Below are 22,124 nucleotides of genomic sequence, written 5' to 3'. Positions count from 1 at the left end.
TAGCGCGAATTCAAAAACGCGCGAATATATCTTCACAATTTTCTATGCACATTTTGAACGGGATGAATTGTGTGCGCTTCATCGATGATACTGCTACGTAGTACAATGTACAGGCATGTTTACGCTACTAGTACTGTGCGAAGAGACGATAGATTGCTGTGTACTGTAGCATGCAGTGTGCACCGCGCGCACCGATGCTACATTCCCCCGTGACTACGGTACTACAGTCACAGCTGTACTACGTATTTGAGTGCTTGTACTCGCAGTCGAGCCGCTCGCTACGTCGCTTGTCGTACGCTGGCATAGCAAGCTATGTAGCAGAGGCTTTGGATGAAAGCAGTGAATGTGTACTACAGTAAAGTAACCTGCTGCGGAGCGCGAATTTAAGAACCCGCGAATACGTTTTCGAGCCGCTCAGCGCGAAAAATTAATCGCGCGAAAATATTGACGTTTACAGTACATTGGAAACAAATTAATACACATTTGACACCCTCATCAATTTATCACATAACTTTAGCAATAGGCCTACATGATCAAAAACCTAGAATAATACTAAGATACATAGACATTATATAATCACACATTTTGGATGATGCTGACTACGATATCTAAAAATGTTGCTTGGGCTATTAAGGCAAAATAACAAGTTGTGCAAGAAATGGCCCTTGTCAGGGCAATATATTCGAGAATGATGTGAAAGAAAGCCATTCCTTTCAGTTTATATCTCCAGACTGAACAACTAACCCCTCTGTTTGAATTTTGTCTGATTCTTCATAGTTCAGCAATGGAAGCCATGAGCTGGTGAATATGCACAGAGCAACCATTGCTCACACCATGCAGTGAGTCTGTACATGCCACAATTTAATATTTGTGCTTTCTCATTAAATTGTGCAGATTCATAGTGACAATTGACAAGTGTTCATAGCGACATATGAAACGTTTTTGTGCCTATGCACTTCACAAGTTATGTTCTACTATTGAATACCTAAAGAGGAATTCCAGTTTAGTTATAAGTGAATCAGTGATAACAAAAAGTAAAATCTTACAAAATATGTTACAGTGAAAACTTAATCAAAATCGGACAAAAATTACAGAAATATGAAATTGTGAAGATCTGCTCATTTCTGCAGTTCTGCCGTTCTTGTACAGCTGATATGATCACCGATGGGTGTGCTAATGCTGTCATCATCTCACAATTTTCCGTTCATCATGTACAAAAAAACTGACAAAAGTTCAATGTATCTGTTATCAAAGTGTAAAATATGATGTAAGACCTATTCCTGTTTGAATAACTTCAGAATAGTGCTCAGTTAGATAAATCAGGATTTGAAACTGGGGTGTAATTTTGTTTGAATGAAAAACTGGAAATTTCAACATTCTATGTACAACATAAAGGGCATGTTGTGAGGGGATGATATTATCATTTCAATATTTGCATATCAACACTGAGTGCTCAGGAACTATTTCTTTAAAAAAATATCAAAACTTCAAAATAAAATAACTTACTAATGTTTCATCTGATTTTGGTGAAATTTTCATTGTTTTGCAAAAAAAAAAGTTTACTCCTTCTTTCCAGACTAATTTTCAACTGCACTGGAATTCCCCTTGAATGCAATACATGGTCTTTGGGGAAAAACAGCATGGTAATACAGCACATATTATAAAATGCAACATCCAAATTCAAATTAATATAAATAATGATTAACAATCAGTACAATCAATCAATAAGCCACCCTCTCTCACTCTCTCTCTCTCTCTCTCTCTCTCTATTACATTTACATGTATCCATATATATATATATCTATGATATGTACATGTATTGTGTAAAAATTAGAATGCTGTAGAAGCTGATAAAGAAAGAAATACTCTACATATAAAGAGATGCTATTTACAGAATAGGTACTCAAAAATAATTCTTAGAAGTGTTAAACACTCACTGTATTGACAAAAATATTTTACACCTATCATTCATAAATAGCAAGTACAAAGTTTGTTAAACCCTATGTCCCTCTTGGCACTCACAGTTGTCTATGTATTGATGGGAGCTAAGGCAGAGGGTGAGGTAGGATATGGTGCCTGGTCTGGAGTATGGTAGGTATAAGGAATGCTGAGGGGAGGAGGTGGGGGAACAAACTCCCCACCTGTAGAAGTACAAGTATATGGTGGTGGCTCCATCGGTGGCTCTGTTGGGGCATTATAACCCACAGTGGGTGTCACCCCAACGAGTGGGGAGACTGTATACTTTGAGATCGAGTCGTACGAGGGTGGTGGCACATCAGGAATATCATTTTGTGGCATGGGCATATGAACAGCATTGTTGGCTGTGGTAAACCCAATCCCACCACTCAATGAAAATACAGGTTGAGAATTCCCGTGCTGAGGTGGAGGTTGTGCCGTATTTGGGGAGACAGCAGCGGTAGGAACGGTGTTGCTGGATGTGACCTCATCCTTATTCTGCTCCTTGCAGTGCTTACAAATGTAATAGAGCACTACCACACCCAGCAGAGATCCAATGACTATACCAGCAATTTCTCCTGCAGTGAGTCCACCACCTGTGTGAAGAAAAGGATCAAGTATGAACACACAAATTGGAAATTACACACAAACGACACCTGTGATCAAACTTGCTCACTGCAGGATAACAATCACTACAGAAGCATCATCCTTCAATAACAGCAAAAAGTGAAGTCTGCAATACATTTCACAGCTTTCCTATGGATTTGATGTACTTTTTCTCCTGAGTGGTCAATAATTTGGAGAACACAATCTCTGGTATTTCCATAAGGAATCAGATATGTAACTATGAGAAAAAAGAACTAGAATCATCTCTGAAGGGGATTGATACACAACCCAATACATTGCTGTGTTAGAAGGGTGTTGGTGAATAACATGCATCTGCATTGCCACTCCACCATACTGATTAGTTACTGGGTTGGTGGCCAGTCTCACTGCAATCAATTGGTCCTAACAGCAGAGTGGGGGGGGGGGGGGGGGGGGTTGTCTTGTAGGGACAAAATCCTTTTTTACTGGGTGTGTGAGCAGTCAACAAGTCAACAATACATAAAGAACAAGGAAAAGTAGAAATTACGCGGTGCGTAAAACATGTCCCCGCCGGAAGTGGCATTTAGTAGCAAAATGTACAATATCGGTAAAAAATCAAGGTCAAAGGTCAAAGAAGTCAAAGGTCAAAATTCTGTGTAGAAGTTTTGAAGCCCTCACCTAGTGCCATCACAAAAAGCAAACGGAATCGAAATCGGGTTAGAAATGGCAAAGGAGTAGCATTTTGTAGCCAATGTACAATATAGGTAAAAAATCAAGGTCAAAGGTCAAAGAAGTCAATGGTCAAAATTCTGTGTAGAAGTTTTGAAGCCCTCACCTAGTGCCATCACAAAAAGCAAACGGAATCGAAATCGGGTTAGAACGGGCGAAGGAGTAGCATTTTGTAGCCAATGTACAATATAGGTCAAAAATCAAGGTCAAAGGTCAGAGAAGTCAAAGGTCAAAATTCTGTGTAGAAGTTTAGAAGCCCTCACCTAGTGCCATCACATAAAGAAAACGGAATCGAAATCGGGTTAGAAATGGCAAAGGAGGAGCATTTTGTAGCCAATGTACAACATAGGTCAAAAATCAAGGTCAAAGGTCAAAGAAGTCAAGGGTCAAAATTCTGTGTAGAAGTTTTGAAGCCCTCACCTACAGACTGTAGTGCCATCACATAAAGCAAACGGAAATGAAATTGGGTTAGAAATGGCAAAGGAGTAGCATTTTGTAGCAAAATGTACAATGCAGGTCAAAAATCAAGGTCAAAGGTCAAAGAAGTCAAAGGTCAAAATTCTGTGTAGAAGTTTTGAAGCCCTCACCTAGTGCCATCACATAAAGCAAACGGAATCGAAATCGGGTTAGAAATGGCGAAGGAGTAGCATTTTGCAACTGATTGACAAATTGCCCTACATCGACGTAAATAAGCACTGAATTGATCAGTGTTTTAGTAGTAGCCATGATAAAAAATCATGGGCGTACATACTCGAGCAGGATTCGAACCTACGACCTCCTGATCACCGGACAGGCGTCAACATCTCGACGGAAGAAATTCATGAATTTGGAGTAGCATTTTGTAGCCAATGTACAATAAAGGTAAAAAATCAAGGTCAAAGGTCAAAGAAGTCAAAGGTCAAAATTCTGTGTAGAAGTTTTGAAGCCCTCACCTAGTGCCATCACATAAAGCAAACAGAATCGAAATCGGGTTAGAAATGGCGAAGGAGTAGCATTTTGAAGCAAAATGTACAATATAGGTCAAAGGTCAAGGTCAAAGGTCACAACTGAAATTCTGTGTACAAGTTTCAAAGCTCCCATGTAGTGCTATCATATAAAGCAAACAGAATCAAAATTGGCTCATAAATGACAGAGAAGTAGCAAATTGAACATTTTGATCACACACGGACGCACAGACAGACAGACGGACAGACAGACACACGGACACACGGACACACACACGTACGGAGCCCGTTTCATAGTCCCCTGCTCGAACTCGTTCGGCGGGGACAATAATATCCAAATTGTTTATATTGTGCTGTAAATTCTACCTCATAGTGTCACCAGCAAGTCAGAAGTACAACATTTTGGAGAAACTTCATAACGTGATTAAAATGGCAAGTTTTTAAATATGGTTAGTGCAATATTTTACTTTCTAATTTTGCAGCCAAACATGACCCATACATACTAACTCTTTTAAAAACATGTGTTTTCTCACTGTCATATCATATCTGAATTTAATTATGTGTTCTCATTTAGACTTATCAAACCATGGCATGAAGCAACAGGAACATTAACATTGTTCCTGGGCCTGGGGGTGAGGCGTGGGTTTTGCTTGTTAGCGGATTAACCCTGGAAATTGTATCATAAATTTACACTGAAGGCCTTTTATTCATTTATTTTTACTCATTTTTTTCTTTTTGCTTGCCAGCTGATGGAACCATGAAGTGGCAGCAGAAATATAAACTGCCCCCCCCCCCCACTTTTACCCTGTTGAGGATGGGCTGATTTTGCTACAACACATATTTCCCATAGACTCCTGCCCCAGTATACTCAGGACTCGTCCTCAACGAGTTAAAAATGCGGTGCCAGCCCTGTGTGCAATGCAGAAATTGTAGCAGTATTTGTCATGGGCAAGTACTGTGCATTCAGCAAATGTCACTGTCAACAATCTTCCCACAGTCCTGCTCCGCCATACATTGCTCCTAACTATTAGGTAAGAATGCTAAAAATGTTAGCACGGAGCATGGAACCTCAAAGAGAGTACCGGTATCACGGGCACTGCCAATTGCCCCTCATTATGATTATTTGTGCTCCAGTGCTGAGAAAGAGCTATCATACACCAGTGCATAGTTGCAATGCCAATGGCACATTTAAAGGAAAACTATTGGGCTAATTTCAGACTTTTACATCTGAACAACTATGACCCCGTTTACAGTGCGGGGCTCAATTGCGGGGCTCAGCCCCGCAATTTTGTCCGTTTACACTGCCGGGCTCGGTCGCGCTTTTAATTTAAACCTTTCAATATTTTGTTGTAGTGGCGCTCTGCTTGTAAACAAACGCAATTTGGTATAGTCTGGTTTTCAGACCCTTTGCCAACTGGATTCTGTGGCGACGAAGTCGCCGTTCAGGCAAAGGCCTTTGCCGAAGGAAAAATCCTTTGCAGGACAAAACCACCTTAAACTATACTAGTTTTTGACGTTGAGGGGGTTAATATCCTGAATAACGAAATAGTACTGGGAGAGGGTTTGGAAGCCAGACTAAAATTGGCCACGCATTTGGCCCGAATGTGCCCAAAAGGCCCAAAAGGCCCAAAATGCCCAAAATGCCGGGCTCGGCCACGGCCGAGCCACGGCCGAGCCTCGCACTGTAAACGGGGTCTATAAAAGTGGTTATACTGGGAACAGACTTTCAGAATTTATATTGATTGGGAGAAGGAATAAGAATGTTTTCAGAATTTATGACAAATTACAATTATACGAACAAGGATGATGACATATGGCAGCCTCACCATAAGAATGCATGAGTGGGGGCTCAAGGAAGAAGAAACTAGAAATGTCGCTACAGCGACTGGTTATACCCCCGCCAAACAACATTTCATAAGCTTTGGTCAAAACAACATTTCATAAGCTTTGGTCAAAAAACTGAGGAAGTAGTTAAATCCGCAAGATCTTTCCTTGATCTTCTGCCATTAATATGCCGTTACCATGGCAACGTACTTTTGGGTACTGTCAAAAAATGCGTCTTGCACATCTACAACCCAAGGCACACATCTGTGCCAAGTTTTATGGGAATCGGTTGAAAACTGAGGAAGTAGTTCGCGACGCAAGATTTGCAACTGACCGACCGCCCGACCGCCCGACCGCCCGACCGTCCGCTGATTCCTATATACCCCTTCAAACTTCGTTTTGCGGGGGTATAAAAAAGGAAGAAAACATGCATAAATTCTACACAGGCGGCCTTGTTAAGCAAGCAATATTGTAATGGAATTATACTGCTACATTTCTGGAATATCTGAGCCCTCCTACTTGTGCATTCTTATGGTGAAGCTTTTAACATGTCATCATCCTTGTTCAGTGTAATGTGTTTTGGGTTTTTCAGAGTGTTGGACCCCGTTTACAGTGCGGGGCTGGGCCGAGCTGCGGCCGAGCCCCGCAATTTTGTCCGTTTACACTGCCGGGCTCGGCCGCGCCTTTAATTAAAACCTTTCAATATTTTGTCATAGTGGCACTCTGCTTGTAAACAAACGCAATTTAGTATAGTCTGGTTTTCAGACCCTTTGCCAACTGGATTCCGTGGCGACGAAGTCGCTGTTCGGGCAAAGGCCTTTGCTGAAGGAAAAATCCTTTGCAGGACAAAAACCACCTTAAACTATACTAGTTTTTGACGTTGAGGGGGTTAATATCCTGAATAACGAAATAGTACGGGCCGCGCATTTGGCCCAGATTGCGTTTACACTGAGAAAAGGCCGGGCTCGGCCGCGGCCGAGACCACCTCCAGAGCATGGCCAAATGCGCGGCCAATTTGGGCTTCGCATTTGGCCTTTTGCGCGTTTACACTGAAATGAAGGCGGGCTCCACCGCGGCAGAGCCTCGCACTGTAAACGGGGTCTTAGTATCCCTGGTCGCTCAAGGACCACAATTAATTCCACAAATCTTAAGCCGTTGAGGACGGTTTGATTTTGCTACAACGCGCATTTCCCATAGACACTTGCCTGAGTATACTCACAACTAGTCCTCAACGGGTTTAAAACATGGAGCTGTCGATTAATGTACTACAGGATGTGGAAGTATGACTTCCCCGTTAACCCATATCTGCCAATCTACGGGATATCCCATACTTCATGCAAATGCTGCGAATGACAATCTACGGGATATAAATCTGTAGCAGAAATGGCTTGGATAATGACATCATTTATATAGCTTATTATAGCCTGTGAACTCTGACCTGATATCTCACAGTCCTTTGCATCACTTCCTGTTACTGATATTTTCATTTGGATTTGTATTCAATTTTGATGTTTACAGCAGGCTGCTGACAGAATAGGTCTATATCTATGTGAGATTGAACACTGCTGTATGTGTACGTATTGGCCTACTTCACTGTAGTCCTATTCATAGCACTTATCAGTTTGTAGACCACATTAGTCCACAGAGCACTGGTCAATGAGTTATTATTCGATATTTCTTCATATTTGTAAGCATTATACCCTACGAGTTATATACCATCGGAAAGCTTACATTATGAAGATTTCAAAATTGATAGCTGTTTTCTGCATAAAGTTATGGAACGATTTTTCATTAGTGGTTTCTTTTGAATAAGCGATATGATTATTCATAAATATGTAAATCATACAAAAATATCAAAATCATATGACATCACGTAATTCATGATATAACACTGGCTTACATCTTATATGAAAGGCCATTTCTGTCTCTTTCAATTGATCTATAGTTTTCTATAGTTTTCTTTTTTCTTTTCATAAGTGTCGGTGACATCACCTTGAATTTGAGACGGTACAGTTTAGAACGTACATGAAATAGCCTCCAGCAATGACAGCTTCTGAACTGCATTATGCGATCAGCGGATATGGGTTAATGAAAGAGGCATTAAAAGAGGAAGGCACATTGTTAAACTCACTGCTGCATCGCACACCGACATCCTCACTATGAGAGCAATCATTGATGCCCCAACCATTGTGGGTGCAGTAAATAAGAGAGCTCTCATCTCCAACACAGTTGACATTGTCCAGCCAGATGGTCCCTGACGAGGCCTCAAAGCCATCTACATCAGCTGCTGCCACAGAGCTGAAGCCAAGATTGTTGCAGACCACTTTCGCCTCATTGACTGACCAGTCATCATCACACACTGTTCCCCACTCGCTGTTGTGGTAGATCTCCACACGCCCCTCATGGCTGCCACTGCCCCCACTGAGTCGTATGTCACCCTCTGACACACCTTGTTGGAAGAAGAGAAAGATGCATCATGGACTATGAGATTACTGATCTTTGCAGTCAGAATTGCAAAATTGTCATAGTAATCAGTCATTTGGTTGTGTAACATTGCAATGAAGGATATGTAAGGCTGCATTTCAAATAAATTCAGTTAAATTCAAATTTTATTTCACTTTTTTGGTAACAGAGAATAAGGTTTCATAAGCAAAACAAAGTAAACTGAGAAGAGTATACAATAATTATGGAACCTAATTATAATTTTACATTGTCATGAAAACTGAAGTGATGAAATTAAATAATACGCAAATTTCAAAAAATGGAGGGACCAACTAGTGGGTCCCTCAGGTACAGAATGTCAATAAAAAAATAAATTTGTGCACAAAGGACAAAAAAGCAAAATGTCTAGGAAAAAAAAAGGTCTGGAATCCCACTACGAAGACAGAGTAACAAACAGACACACATACACACATGTGAATGAATATAAAACTAGACTGGAACAACAATGAAACTATACATGTAATAAAGGAAGACTAAGAGACAGGACAAAATGAGACAAGACTAACATGAGAGGAAGAAAACATATCGGACAAAATGGCACAACAGATCCAGCAATCCTCAACAGAAGTATATCAAAACTAGAAATGTCGCTATGGCGACTGGTATGCCTCCGCAATAATGCATGATTCTCCTAATAGGTCTATAGTACATGTGGACAATGTGTGATAACATTTTCACAAAATTGGGAAAATATTAAAATGACATGTTTGTCACAAATGTATTGAATGTTTACTTCCTTGACCTATGTTTAATTGGATGAATAGGAGAGCATGTATTTGGGGATTTAAGAACTTTAACTTGACTTTGACCCTTTCATAAGTTTATGCACTGAGAAATTTTCAAGGTGTGGAGAAAAAGTGCAATTTCTGTATTGAACAGTAAATTGTTATCATTTTCATCTGGCCTTTGATTTATAAGAGAATCACTGTCAGGCAGAACATACATAGATATGTACTAAGTTTCAAGATAACGTGAGCCACTCCGAGATATAGAGAAAGAAGTAAGTTCAGCACTTTCACTTGATCTTTGACCTTTTGACCTTTGACCTTCTTGGCAAAAAAAAAATCCCAGAGAATCTCTATTGGGTTATACATGCATACATCAAGTAAAAAAAAAAATCATCCTGCATTGCATAAATATAAGGAAAATAGTAAAATTTTGAAGTATTGCCCTTGACCTTTGACCCCTGACCTTTGACCCATGAACCCTAAATTCCCTAGATAACCACTGCCAGTCAGTACATGCATATATACTATGTTCCATAAAGATACCTTGAACAATTTCCAAAATACAGAGAAAAAGTGAAATTTTAACATTTTACTTGACCTTTTGACCTTTGACCTTTTGACCTCATGACCCCAAACTTTCACCACAGAATCTTAATTTGGTAATACATGTATACACTCAGTTTCAAGAAAATATCTTCAGGCATTGCATAGATATGGGGGAAATAGTGAAATTTTAAGCATTTGACCTTGACCTTTTGACCTTTGACCTTAAGCATGTGCTTCCAAAAGTTGATAGGCACAACTTCACCCCCTAATACACATACATGCCAAGTTTCATTAGGATACCTCAAAAGGTTTTGGTAGTTACCCTGTCCACAAAATTCATTACGGACGGACGGACGGACGGACGGAAGGACGGACGGACGGATGGACGGACAACCCGAAAACATAATGCCTCCGGCACCACTTCGTGGCGGAGGCATAAAAATAATGAGACGTGTGATAAGGACACAGAAATATAGAGAAATAGATGCAGAATAGATGCAGATGCATTTTATCTTTAAGCTGAAGTCATGATTGGGAAATAAGAGTTCAGAGACCTGCTATTAAGATTTCATTTGAGTAATCTGCTATACAATCTTACTTTATCAGTATCAATTTCTTAGATAATTTCAAAATGAATAAATATTGATTATGCCACAGTAAATGTTTAATGTTTAACCATAAGACAATCTTTCAGATAAATCAAAATGCTTTTTATGCATTTACTCTCCTTACAATGTTGCAGAAATTGCAGCTGATACTTTGAATTAAACTTACCAACTGATGAACAAGAAACACCAGCATCTTCACCATGCCCGCAGTTGTGGTTCCCCCAGCCATTGTGTGAACAGTACTCCAGCCTGGACTCCCCACCCTGACAGTCCACATTGTCCAGCCAGATAGTTCCCGTCCCAGCGCCAAAGTGTGCATTGCTATGAGAGTTGTCCACACCCGGGAAGCCGAGCTCTCTGCACACTACCTCAGCATCACGTGTGTCCCAGTCGTCATCACACACTGTTCCCCAGATACCGTTGTGGTAGATCTCCACTCGCCCTTCCCTGCTGGTGCTCCCATCTACCAACCGAAGCTGAGACTCCCCTTTGATTATTATAAAAGGTAACATATAGAAGCTATGTAAGCCCCAAGTTTCACAAGCAAATCTGTTTCACAGGAAGGCCATTGCATTACCAATTACAAAGATTATGGTATCCCTATGCATTATGACATAAAGTTTGATAAGAATGCACACTGACATAGGAAGTTTATAAGCTGATTGCATTAAACAAAGTGCAGAGTTGCACTATTTAAGAACTTTTTTTCTCAGTGATCATAAAAATTTTAATTTGTATGCAATCTTCAATGCATGACCTAGAAAATCAAACATTACTCATGAATGTTCATCTACACATAAAACAAGGATATATTGTAATGCATATTATATACATATTTATATATAAATACATGTACATGTATGTATTACATATATCATATATATTTTATATATATACATGTATGTAAACATTTTATTAGATCCACATATTGGCAGTAATAGTAATAGAAATAGTAAAGTCACGATAGAAGAATGCAGTAAATGCCAGTTGGTTTTAATTCAAAATCCAAATTTTGGGGGGCTTCCCCCTTCATCAGGGATGCAACTGCTTATGAATTTTCACACTGATATCAACAGCATGGCATTAATATCCTATTAGCGTATTCGATGCAATTTCTATACATGTATATACAGTACCACTAGTATAAATAGGCACTATTATAAAAATTTGCGTGAATAATTTTGGCTGAGTAAAATGAATTTCGCATGTTTTTAATTCCATGGAATGAAGACAATACAAAGTGGCACATATAACCAGCAAAAATATTTACATGCTTTTGTTTTTGCACTAGTTTCTAGTTGCCTGAAATGCGCAAAAAATTTCCACAGTGCGAAAATTTCCATATTTGCAGTACTACAATTTTGCTCATGAGTCTATATTGTGCTAGAAAGTCTATTCGAAATCATATCATTACAAACAGCTTCTTTTCTAGATTTTTTTTCTTCACACTTTTGGGAACATATTTGCATTCGCACAATTATATTTTCATAAATGCTAGTCCTTTAGAGTTAAACAGGCTATTCCTGGCAACTGCCAATCATTACCACTGTACTTACTTGCAGCATTGGAACACCTCACACCAGCATCCTCTGAATGCCTGCAATTGTGATTATTCCAGCCACTATGGACACAGTTTGAAAGACTGGACTCTGAACCTGTGCACTGCAAGTCATCCAACCAGATTCTGCCAGAGCCTTCCCCAAAGGATGATACATAATCCGCTGTGGCAAAACCAAGCTGTCGGCAAGCCACTTGGGCATCAACGATATCCCAAGAGTCATCACATACTGTGCCCCACTCATTCTGGTAGTACACCTCCACACGTCCCTCGTAACTGTCACCTCCACCCACCAGTCGGATGTTATCATCAGATCCTAATGTGTATTCAGATCAAGAAAGAACAAACACTCATATCTCACATCAAGCGCTGTATAACTAAATGCAAAGTACCTATAAAATCAAATTCCTTGCCTTTACGTACATGTAACTGTGTCCAGCTCACTGCAGTCTTCTACTGATGAAGCCTCATGAACATAATATACTAGATAAAAATTTACTTTGTGCGGGGAAACAAAACTAGAAAGTTGGACAGAGTAAAGTTTCTCAGTTCCTTGAAATAGCACGTAACATGGTGTAACATAGACATATCAATGCTGCTATTGCTGTTAAGTATTGTTTGCCTCTGACCCAATGTCATACTACCAAGATGAAATAGATGTGCAGGACTTTTGTATTGACAAATCAGATTCATTTCTTCAATTGACTCTCTGACACTCCCTGCTCCTATAGAACATCTTGATGTTCACAAGAGACACAAGCTACAGTAACTTCCATTTAAAGTGATTTTCCTGACAAAATGAACCTCTTGACCATACACTGTCACTTGGCTACAAATGGGGGAAATCTATCTATTGACCATTAACTGACATCTGGGTTGACCCCTCCATACATAATCACCATGCATTATCAGGGCAATATAGCAGTTCACAATTAATCCCATGTTGGTGCTCAATAGATTCTGCAGAACTTGTAGGCCTACTCAAAGTGCAGCAGCACCACGGAATACCTGCAACACAGAATTCCCCTTGCACTAGAAAGGATCGACGATTGTTTGTAATATTCAAACATATAATATACAATTCATATCACCTGATCTAACATATCAAGAATTTAATCTTATCAATGTCACCTAAGCAAGCAATGATGTCAGCATAGTGCTTAAGTTCTCAAATCATTATTTGTATGTGAGAGTCAAGAAAATAAAACAAACAACAAAGAGCATGCAATGTTTATATCCCCTATGATAGATGTGTAATCAATTGTACTGAACCCCAACTATCAATCAAGCACTGTATTTGCACTTGCCATGTCATGGCTTTATCTCACAATTTCACTACCAAGTTTAAAAGAAGATATTGCAATTTTGCCATCTCCCAATATGTCATCCTTACCTGATATACACTTCACACCAGCATCTTCCGAGTGTCCACAGTTGTGCACACCATATCCAGAATGGCTGCACTGACTAATGGCTGTTTCACTTCCAACACACTCCACATTGTCCAACCAAATATTCCCTGATCCTTGGCCGAAGAATGCACTATCGTATGCGGCTTGTGCTGCTGTGTAACCGAGTTGCCGACAGACAACATCTGCATCAGTGACATCCCAAAGGTCATCACAGACTGTTCCCCATGAGCCAGAGTAAAACAGTTCCACACGACCCTCGTGTGCTACACTGCCTCCTACCAGACGCACTTCACCACTGACACCTGAGAGTGCTAAACAAAAAGAAATAGGGTATGATTTCTTTGATATCCATCAAAACAAAGTTATTGATTAATCAATCATACAATTGTAAAGTGTATCCTCTCTCCTGATAATTGTCTGTCCTCCTCATTTTGCAGGTTCCAAACAAAGAATGAAATTTAGTTCAGACCAGGGCCCCGTTTTACCAAAAAATATAATCGATTTTAAATTTCCTTACCACACAGGCTGCCAGAGATTTACCATAGAAATCAACTATAATCATTTATTTAAACTCTTCATAAAACAGGGTCAATGTGACCAGAACAGTACATCAGTTGACATTTTAGCAGGCATCCATTTCATTGCTTTGTACTGAATGCAATAATAACCTTTTTTTCTCTGGATATTGCCAAATACCAGGCTTGCTGTCAGGACCTGGTGGATGGGCTGGCAAGCACCATTTACCCTGTGTTCACATTGGTCCCCGCGACGCAGGGAAAGTCCCGAGCTGTTGGACTTTCTCCTCCAAAATCATAATGTGAACGCTCACTGGGACTTGTCCCCCCGTCCCCGCCAAGCAAGTCGGGTACGGGGACAAGATTTGGAAGGGAGAGTGACCTTGGGGCGAAATTGATAGCGTCCAGCTGTGGTCATCAAATGGGCGCATGCGCTATGTCTGGCAGAGCTCGCCCCAAGCCCCAATTGCCCCCACAGCTCGGGGACAGATGAGCTACCAATGTGAACAGTCAGTCATAAAAAAGATAAGATCTCTTGTGGCTGTCCCCGCGTTGCGGGGACGAATGTGAACGCGGGGTTAGATAAAGATCACTGTGAATAATCATTACATCACAGATGCTTATCTCAGTGAATTAACAAACCAAACTGCCTGTTGCTAGTACAAATGACTTTTTTCTGCTCATGAATGCACAAAGTGGAATTACACTTAGGTACTGTATGAGCTGGTCTATAGAGTGAATGCAGCAATATGAATCAAAATCATACATCTGTAAGTGAAGTTTGAGGAAAATCAGACAGTCCACTCAAAAGTTATGAATTTGTACAGATTTGGTGCTGCCATCCCTGGATACATATTAAAAGACTACAAAACTTTGCGATGTCACTTAAAAAAGAAGAAGATATTAAGAAAATAATTACACAAAATTCTATAACATGATAAATATATACATAATAAATATAAACATAAATAATAGATATATGAATTATAATATATAATAAATATATATATATATATTGTATGTTAAGGAAACTATCATTCACCCTTGCTTTTTGAAAGTTGCAAGTCAGTTGCCCTTTCATTATACTAGAAAAAAAAAATTCGGAATTGTTTATATTTTCTCTATATCCTTATTCAATATTCTGCAGTAACGTCACTAAATGCAGTCTTGTCATCATGGGATGGTGGCACCTAAACTGTTAAAAATTCATTACTTTGAAACAGACTGCTCACTTTTCCTCCAGCTTCACTGATTACAGCATAATTACTAAATCCACATGTACATACGTAGGCCCACAGTATATTGGGGGAAACTTCCCCTTTACAGACATGTACATCAACACACCTCATACATTGTACCCAATACAAAGTGACAGAGATAAGGAATATATATTAAATTCTCACTGACAACTCTACATGAAAATATAATAACCATACAAAATTTGAGTCAAATCCAGGACCCACTCACTTCTGGCATACAGTATTCTGGTTGTACACGTAGATTGCGCTCAAGTTTAGTCTATTGTACATGTACATCGCACAGTGTAGTAACTTTACTTGGATGCAAAAGTTTTGGTTAACCCTTTAGCAACTGAAGATTCTGTACATAATGGCCTATTGTTCCCTGGAAGGTACAGCAATATTATAACTCTCATTTTGACAATTTTCTAAATTATGCAAAATAGATCACTGCATGTTTAATTTTGTCTATTAAGTATTATGTATGTTTACTTGAAAGCCCATCAAGACTTTACCAAGAGACTTGTGTGTCACAGAAATAATTTTGACATACTTTTGTTGACCTTTGACTTCTTTCAAATTACATAATTATATTCTATATAAAAACAATAAAAATAGTAAAGCATAAAACTAGAAAAAAAAAAGTGGATGGGCGGGTTTGGACGGTTTATGGAGTAATCTCATGGGTGGTTTCGGGAGGTTCAGTTACAAACAAGTTAAAATTAGAATGCTTACAGTCACCACATTTTTTCGTAACACTTTTGCCAGCACACCACAGCTGACTCTAAATGCAACTTTCACACAAACTGTCAGGGGTCATCTGAACCATTGTTTATAACAACTTTCCGTCAAATTTTCGATTTTCAGATTTTCAGTCATTTTGATAGTGGACATTCCACTGAACATACTGTGAAATTTTCAGCTTCCAACTGAATGAAATTTTTGTGTAATCACCACTTTTATAGAGTGTTGTCATTTTATTTTGTTCATTTCCCCATAACTGTGCTTGCTAAAAATCAGCAATATACCATCCTCTCCTATACATGTACATGACCGTTTGGATGACCGAAAACACAGCGCAGGAGGTCAGCCAAACATCGAGTTCATTGACTTTGTGCAAAATATGAGTGTATACGACAGTTCGGTGACTGCAAGTACTATGCACAAGGTCAACAAAACAAGTCATTTACATGGTACTGTATGGTTTTTGCAAATAAAAAAATAAAACATACATGTAGCTATCTTGCGATTTCTTGCATATAGATAGATATATTTCCAAACAATGCTATTCGACGAAAACATTATACATTTAGAGTAAGAATTATAGCCTGAGGTTTTACACAAATATAATTGGAAATTCCACATATCAAATGTTGCAATCATGACTGAAAAATGGGTAAACATCAAACGTGATTACCTTGAATTATCATTCCTACGTACATAAAATACACAAAAACTGCATAAATGACAGATCGCACGACCACCGACGATATACATGTATTCCATGACTATCCCTCATTTGAAGAGGTATCTCAATCTGTCATGAACTTGACTGAGCTGGCAGCTTTGAAAGGTGCAGATGTGTACCAGCCCATCAAGCCACCTGACCAGGAAGAGTTGGTCAGGAAGTGATGGTGAATATCCCCCAATGACGGAAGAATAGTCAAGGACCTGAACAGAAAGCTAGTGACATACAACACTGATCTCAAGTGCCTTCTAAAATATCATGCGCTGTTGTATTTGCTTTTCTCTCTAAAGAGTGTGGATGGATTAAGCAGCATAACAAAGAGTGAATAAATGAAAAGACGAAAGTACATAGGTTATAGAGGAGATTCAAGATAAGAGGCAGTAGATCTGGAGATGGTCTCATTTGAATGTTCATGATGCTACTTTGCCAGTGTGTGGTGTGGGGTGTGCACATTTTGGACTCTTTACTTCTTGAAGTGAGTGGGTCCCAAGAGCTATAAAAAAAATAATGCATAGAGCAAAGAAATTGACATAATTTTACACTAGAATTCATGGCGAGATTTTCTTTACCTGTCTACAAAAGAAAAGACTTTATATACAGCATGACCAGATGTGATATACAAGTGTAGTGTATATATATATATATACATACAAACAAATGTGTATGTTATACTGGCTACACATTATGAAAACTTTTTTTTAAGCACTAGGAGAGTTTAGAACCTTAAGATTATATCAATTTGACTGCTATGCCATCATGTAAGTGTTACTTTCCTACATTTTTTTAAACAGGTCCACCTTAAAATTCACATAAAATCTTATTACACATAAGTTTCCAAATGTCCATGCAATCTTTCTCCATCACTGAATGTATGGTAGCAAAACAAATCAACAGGCCACATTTCCAACCATAAAAAGAAATAATTTTAATATTGTGGGTTTTCATTAAATCAGTTAATGAATTGCACTTTTAGACTCACCAGAATTGGAGCATGTAACACCAGCATCTTCATGGTGGCCACAGTTGTGCTCTCCCACTCCATTGTGTGAGCAATCATAGAGTCTGTTCTCACTTCCAGTACAGGCAACATTATCCAGCCAGATGAATCCTGTCGCCTCACCAAAGTAGGCATTGCTGTGTGCCTGTGTTGCCCCACTGTATCCCAACTGTCTGCAGACTACTTCTGCATCATTCAGGTCCCAGGAGTCATCACATACTGTGCCCCAATATCCGCTGAGGAAGATCTCAACACGTCCTTCCCACTCGTTGATCCCACCACGTAGCCTTACATCTGTATAATATATTGAAAACCACAGAAAATAAATCACAATCAACCTGGCAATTTGTCTCAGTGTCGTGTTTTGTTTTCAGCACTGTCTGCCTTTGCTTTCCTCGAACGAAGTTGAATGAGAATCTTTTTTTTTCTTCTTGCAGAGAGAGAGAGAGAGAGAGAGTTCACTGATCCTATTCAAGACTTTTTACACAATCTTTCTAAGAATCTACACTTACATCATATATTTCTTTGAGTCTCATCTGAGGTTCAAGACAAAATTAATCTTACTGTATATCAAGATCACTAGATGGTGTTTTATATCACCACATGTAGGTCATCAACTACATTTTTTAAGTTCAACCCTTCAAATTAGATCTCTTTCATATGCTGGTAAAGTAGTTAATTTAGACTTTTCCTCAGAATAATAAAACTGGAAACTTCTTTATGATGGAGAGGGAATAAATACCACAGATCAACACTTTAAATTCCTTTGATTGAAACTTTCAATCCAATTTTGGATTGGTCCCTGCATGCGATCTATTAGATTGACTTTCAATCTACAGAATTTAGAAAGTATGGTCAATTCATAAGAATGCCAACAAATTCCAACCATTATTCTTTGTACATAAGAGGAGCATAGTCTCTAGTTACAAGGGATAAGTTTTTCATTTTTTCTCTTTAAACTCTGAGGTGTATCTTTACTTTAGATCTTATAATGATCAACAACTTAAAACTACTAATGCTGTGACTATTCTTATCGGAATTGTCGAAGTCACACAGTGAACTACAAGTAACTGAAAAAAGAAGAAGAAAGAATTGTACATCCACATAAATAAGTACTGTCATAAGCATTTCAGTGCATTGTGTTTGAGTTCAATTAACTTTTTACTCTTTAATCAAGAAACAAAACAGTTAACAGCATTTTTGTAAGTATTGATCAGTCACACAAATGGTCATATTTCATCGTATTCTGCTTTTTAAAAAGATACGTATACATATAATCAATTGCCTTTCACACATACCTTGCATTCACACATAAAAAGAAATACATTGTAGCTTTAAAAGTACCTTGTGCAATGTGTGGCAGAAACTAGAACCAGAGGCCACAAATACACAGGTTTTGAACTTTCTGAAGTTATAAAAAGAAAAAAAAAATAAAAGACTGGGCCTACCAGATGTATGCCATCAATCTAATTACTTTAAATTCCTTCACTTACAGTTGCCCTGACACCAAGTCCCTGCTGTCCTTACTGACTTAATGACAGGCAGTTTACTCGTACCAAGTTGAGTTATTTCTACTGTAGTATTACCAGACCACAGTGCTTCCGCTTTCCACATGTTGATGATGTAGCTTATGCTGTCATTAATTCAACCCATAACATATATCACACTTGGTGAACATTAAAGTGAAATACCACAATTAGAAGCGAAATCAAATAATCAAGTTTCTCTCCAACAGTAGCTCTTTGTACTGCACAATGACAAAGAGATTATAAGTGAATTTTTGTATTCCTGGAAGGATATTTTTCACAGTCAACAGTCCTTGTATAATCATACACCCCAACAGAGTGACATAAGTAAATGATTTGAGGTACATATACCTACCTAGTCACATCAAATCATTACGTACACCACACAAAAGTGGAGCAAAATGGCTCTGACGCTGCGATAGTGAAGCCCCTCCAATCTCCACTAGGCTGTTTTACTGTCATACAAGATTCCCCTCAATTAAAGTGTGTTTAGAAGAGCATGTTCTCCTCTTTCTTTATTTGGCATATGTACCATGCAGGATGTAACTTATTACACCTATAAACCTTGTAAACTTAACTTGTATTTTTGTATGGCCTTGCTTGCCATAGGTACTGTTTACGTTTGACAGCAAGGATTTAAAAAAATGTTCGAGTTATCACATTTTATGCATATATTGTGTAGGTCAGTTATATGACAAAATATCCTACCATATAACAATTTTGCAATAAAGCCTAAAATATAAAGAGATAGACTATGTGATATATATCACTGCTTTTCTCAATAAACTTTCAAACAAGCTGCATGTAATTTTAAACCATTGTAGACAGTTTAGTCTGGAAACATTTTTACTATAGCCATTGTTCAAATTTTGTATATTTCACAATAGTTAACATTGACTATACTGATCCAATATTTACATTGCTTTTCATTGCCTGACAATGATTGTTTCTATACCTAACTAACATTTTAGAAAGTTCAATATCGAAACACTAATGCTGGGTTTTTGTTTCATCTGCTCATACAAGAAAGGCCACACAAGGTAGTAGTAGATGTACAGCCCTTAATGCTCCGTAAACCTCCTGACCTGGTCCGTAAATTTGTTAGTATGTTACCTTTTGTGGCTTTGGAAAATACATGGTGTATGTAAAGCTAAAAGTTCCTATATGATCGAATGTCACGTACAGCGCAATAGTACAACACGCTACACGCTCTCTCTCTCTTGGGCAATTGTGCACTCTTGCGAATGGTATCGTCACTCCAGTTCCACCAGCACCATTCACCACCTCACCACCTGACAGGTACAGTGTATCTTCCTCTTTTGGTGTGGTCTTCTAGGATCTCATCTACCAGTACTTACCTTGGGCGAAAACGATGCAAAACAGATTGACAAAAAATAACGACGCCAATGTGGGTAGTGGCTGTAATACGCTGAATAACGAAGTTTCGCCCATGTCTCGACACAGTTCGTCTATCCCTTTTCCAGTTCTAAACCTTGACCACCAGTCAATATGAAAAGTGGTCACGTTCTACGATGTTCATCAACGCACCTCTGCCCTATCATACCGCAGTACCGCTTGGTATCAGTGAACACTGCACTTTTCGTGCATATAATTATGACGTATGTTGTATTTTCCGCGATGCGGATTTCAGTGGTCTAGTGCGTACGTCGCGTCTTGTCGTACGTAGTAACGGCGATGACGTAATTCTGTTGTAGTTTCCCCAATTCAGGCAGCCTGTGCTCTCCCACTTCGCATCATACGGACCGCGATGGAAAAAGTTGAACCATCCTCCTTGTGCTCGTTGTTGCTGTTGTTCTCCCTAATTTTATGACATTGCCATTTCATTTGATTATTTGTTACTAGGACTTACGACATTTGATAATGGTAGCCAAATATGTTTGTGGTATATTCCAACAATTTTTTTTATAATACTTCTCTTTTTGCCATCAAAATCGTTATACGGCTACAATCATGCTGTGTGTGTGTGTGTGTGTGTGTGTGTGTGTGTGTGTGTGTGTGTGTGTGTGTGTGTGTGTGTGTGTGTGTGTGTGTGTGGTTAAAAGGGAAGTTTCTCCAAACTTTGTGCATGCGGAATGAGTGAGCAATATTAATAGAACACATTAAAAATGTTTCAGGAAAATCGGACACCCCGTTAAAAAAAAAAAACAGAAAAAAAAATGAATTTGTCATGGTGCCACAGTCACTGCTTGAGAAGACGATACAAGAGATCGTGACATCACAGCAGAACACTTTATATAAAGAAAACGTATTTCATAAAAAAAGAGACATTCCTTCGATTTGTTACTGATACCAAAAGGGCAAGACTCTCTTATTATGTTCTCTGAAAGAGGTAAGTTAATCGCTCTATACTGGATAAATGAAAATGTGTTCCATTCTCTTTAGGTTTCTTCATTATTATCTTTGTTTTGTGGTGATGTCACGATCTGTAGTATCTCCTCATCCAGCGATGGTGGCACCGGAACTTTGATTAATTAATAACTTTGGACAGCGATTGTCAGATTTACTTCAATCGTCAATGATGTGTTTTATCAACATTTGTGCATTTTCTCAAGCCACATGTATATTTTGTATATATCATAAATTTCCCATTAATTTCTTATTCAGACAGAAATTGGCGATAAAGGCTTGACCGATAAAAAAACCTAACAAACAAACAAACAAAATACAATCAATTGAATCCTCCAACCAGGGCGACTCGATAGTCCAGTAGAAGGTGTCATAGACCATATACATGACCTGGAAAAATTGTTAAGTTCAAGGTTTGTTGTTGTCGTTGTTGATTTGTGTTCTAGGGGGGTATTGAAGTAAATGTAGCTTGGTTGCCAACTTGACAACCTTGGGTAACTTTTTTTTTATTAACTCAATTAGCATAATCACTCAATAAGCATATCGTGGACTATATGTAAAATATTGCTAATTTTAATGCAGGAACTTCTATAACAAGGAATTCACAACGCCATTTGCCGA

General features: G+C 38.7%; 1 protein-coding gene across 1 annotated transcript; it reads right to left on the bottom strand.

The window, feature by feature from the left end:
- Nucleotides 1-461: 461 nt before the first annotated feature.
- LOC139726951 (scavenger receptor cysteine-rich domain-containing group B protein-like) lies at nucleotides 462-20,668 on the bottom strand. The gene is made up of 7 exons (XM_071637938.1): nucleotides 20,495-20,668; nucleotides 17,593-17,904; nucleotides 13,374-13,694; nucleotides 11,979-12,296; nucleotides 10,589-10,909; nucleotides 8,170-8,487; nucleotides 462-2,552 (listed from the first exon to the last, which is right to left on the bottom strand). Exons 1-7 carry the CDS (start codon nucleotides 20,586-20,588, stop codon nucleotides 2,029-2,031), a joined length of 2,208 nt encoding a protein of 735 aa, XP_071494039.1. The 5' UTR covers nucleotides 20,589-20,668; the 3' UTR covers nucleotides 462-2,028.
- Nucleotides 20,669-22,124: the final 1,456 nt, after the last annotated feature.

This window comes from Diadema antillarum, unplaced genomic scaffold (genome assembly GCF_040938485.1).
Source record: "Diadema antillarum isolate AM-2024a unplaced genomic scaffold, OU_Dant_1.0 seq00000105_RagTag, whole genome shotgun sequence".
Classification (NCBI taxonomy): domain Eukaryota; kingdom Metazoa; phylum Echinodermata; class Echinoidea; order Diadematoida; family Diadematidae; genus Diadema; species Diadema antillarum.
Note: the sequence above shows the minus strand (reverse complement) of the source record. Positions and strands in the feature narration are given on the sequence as shown.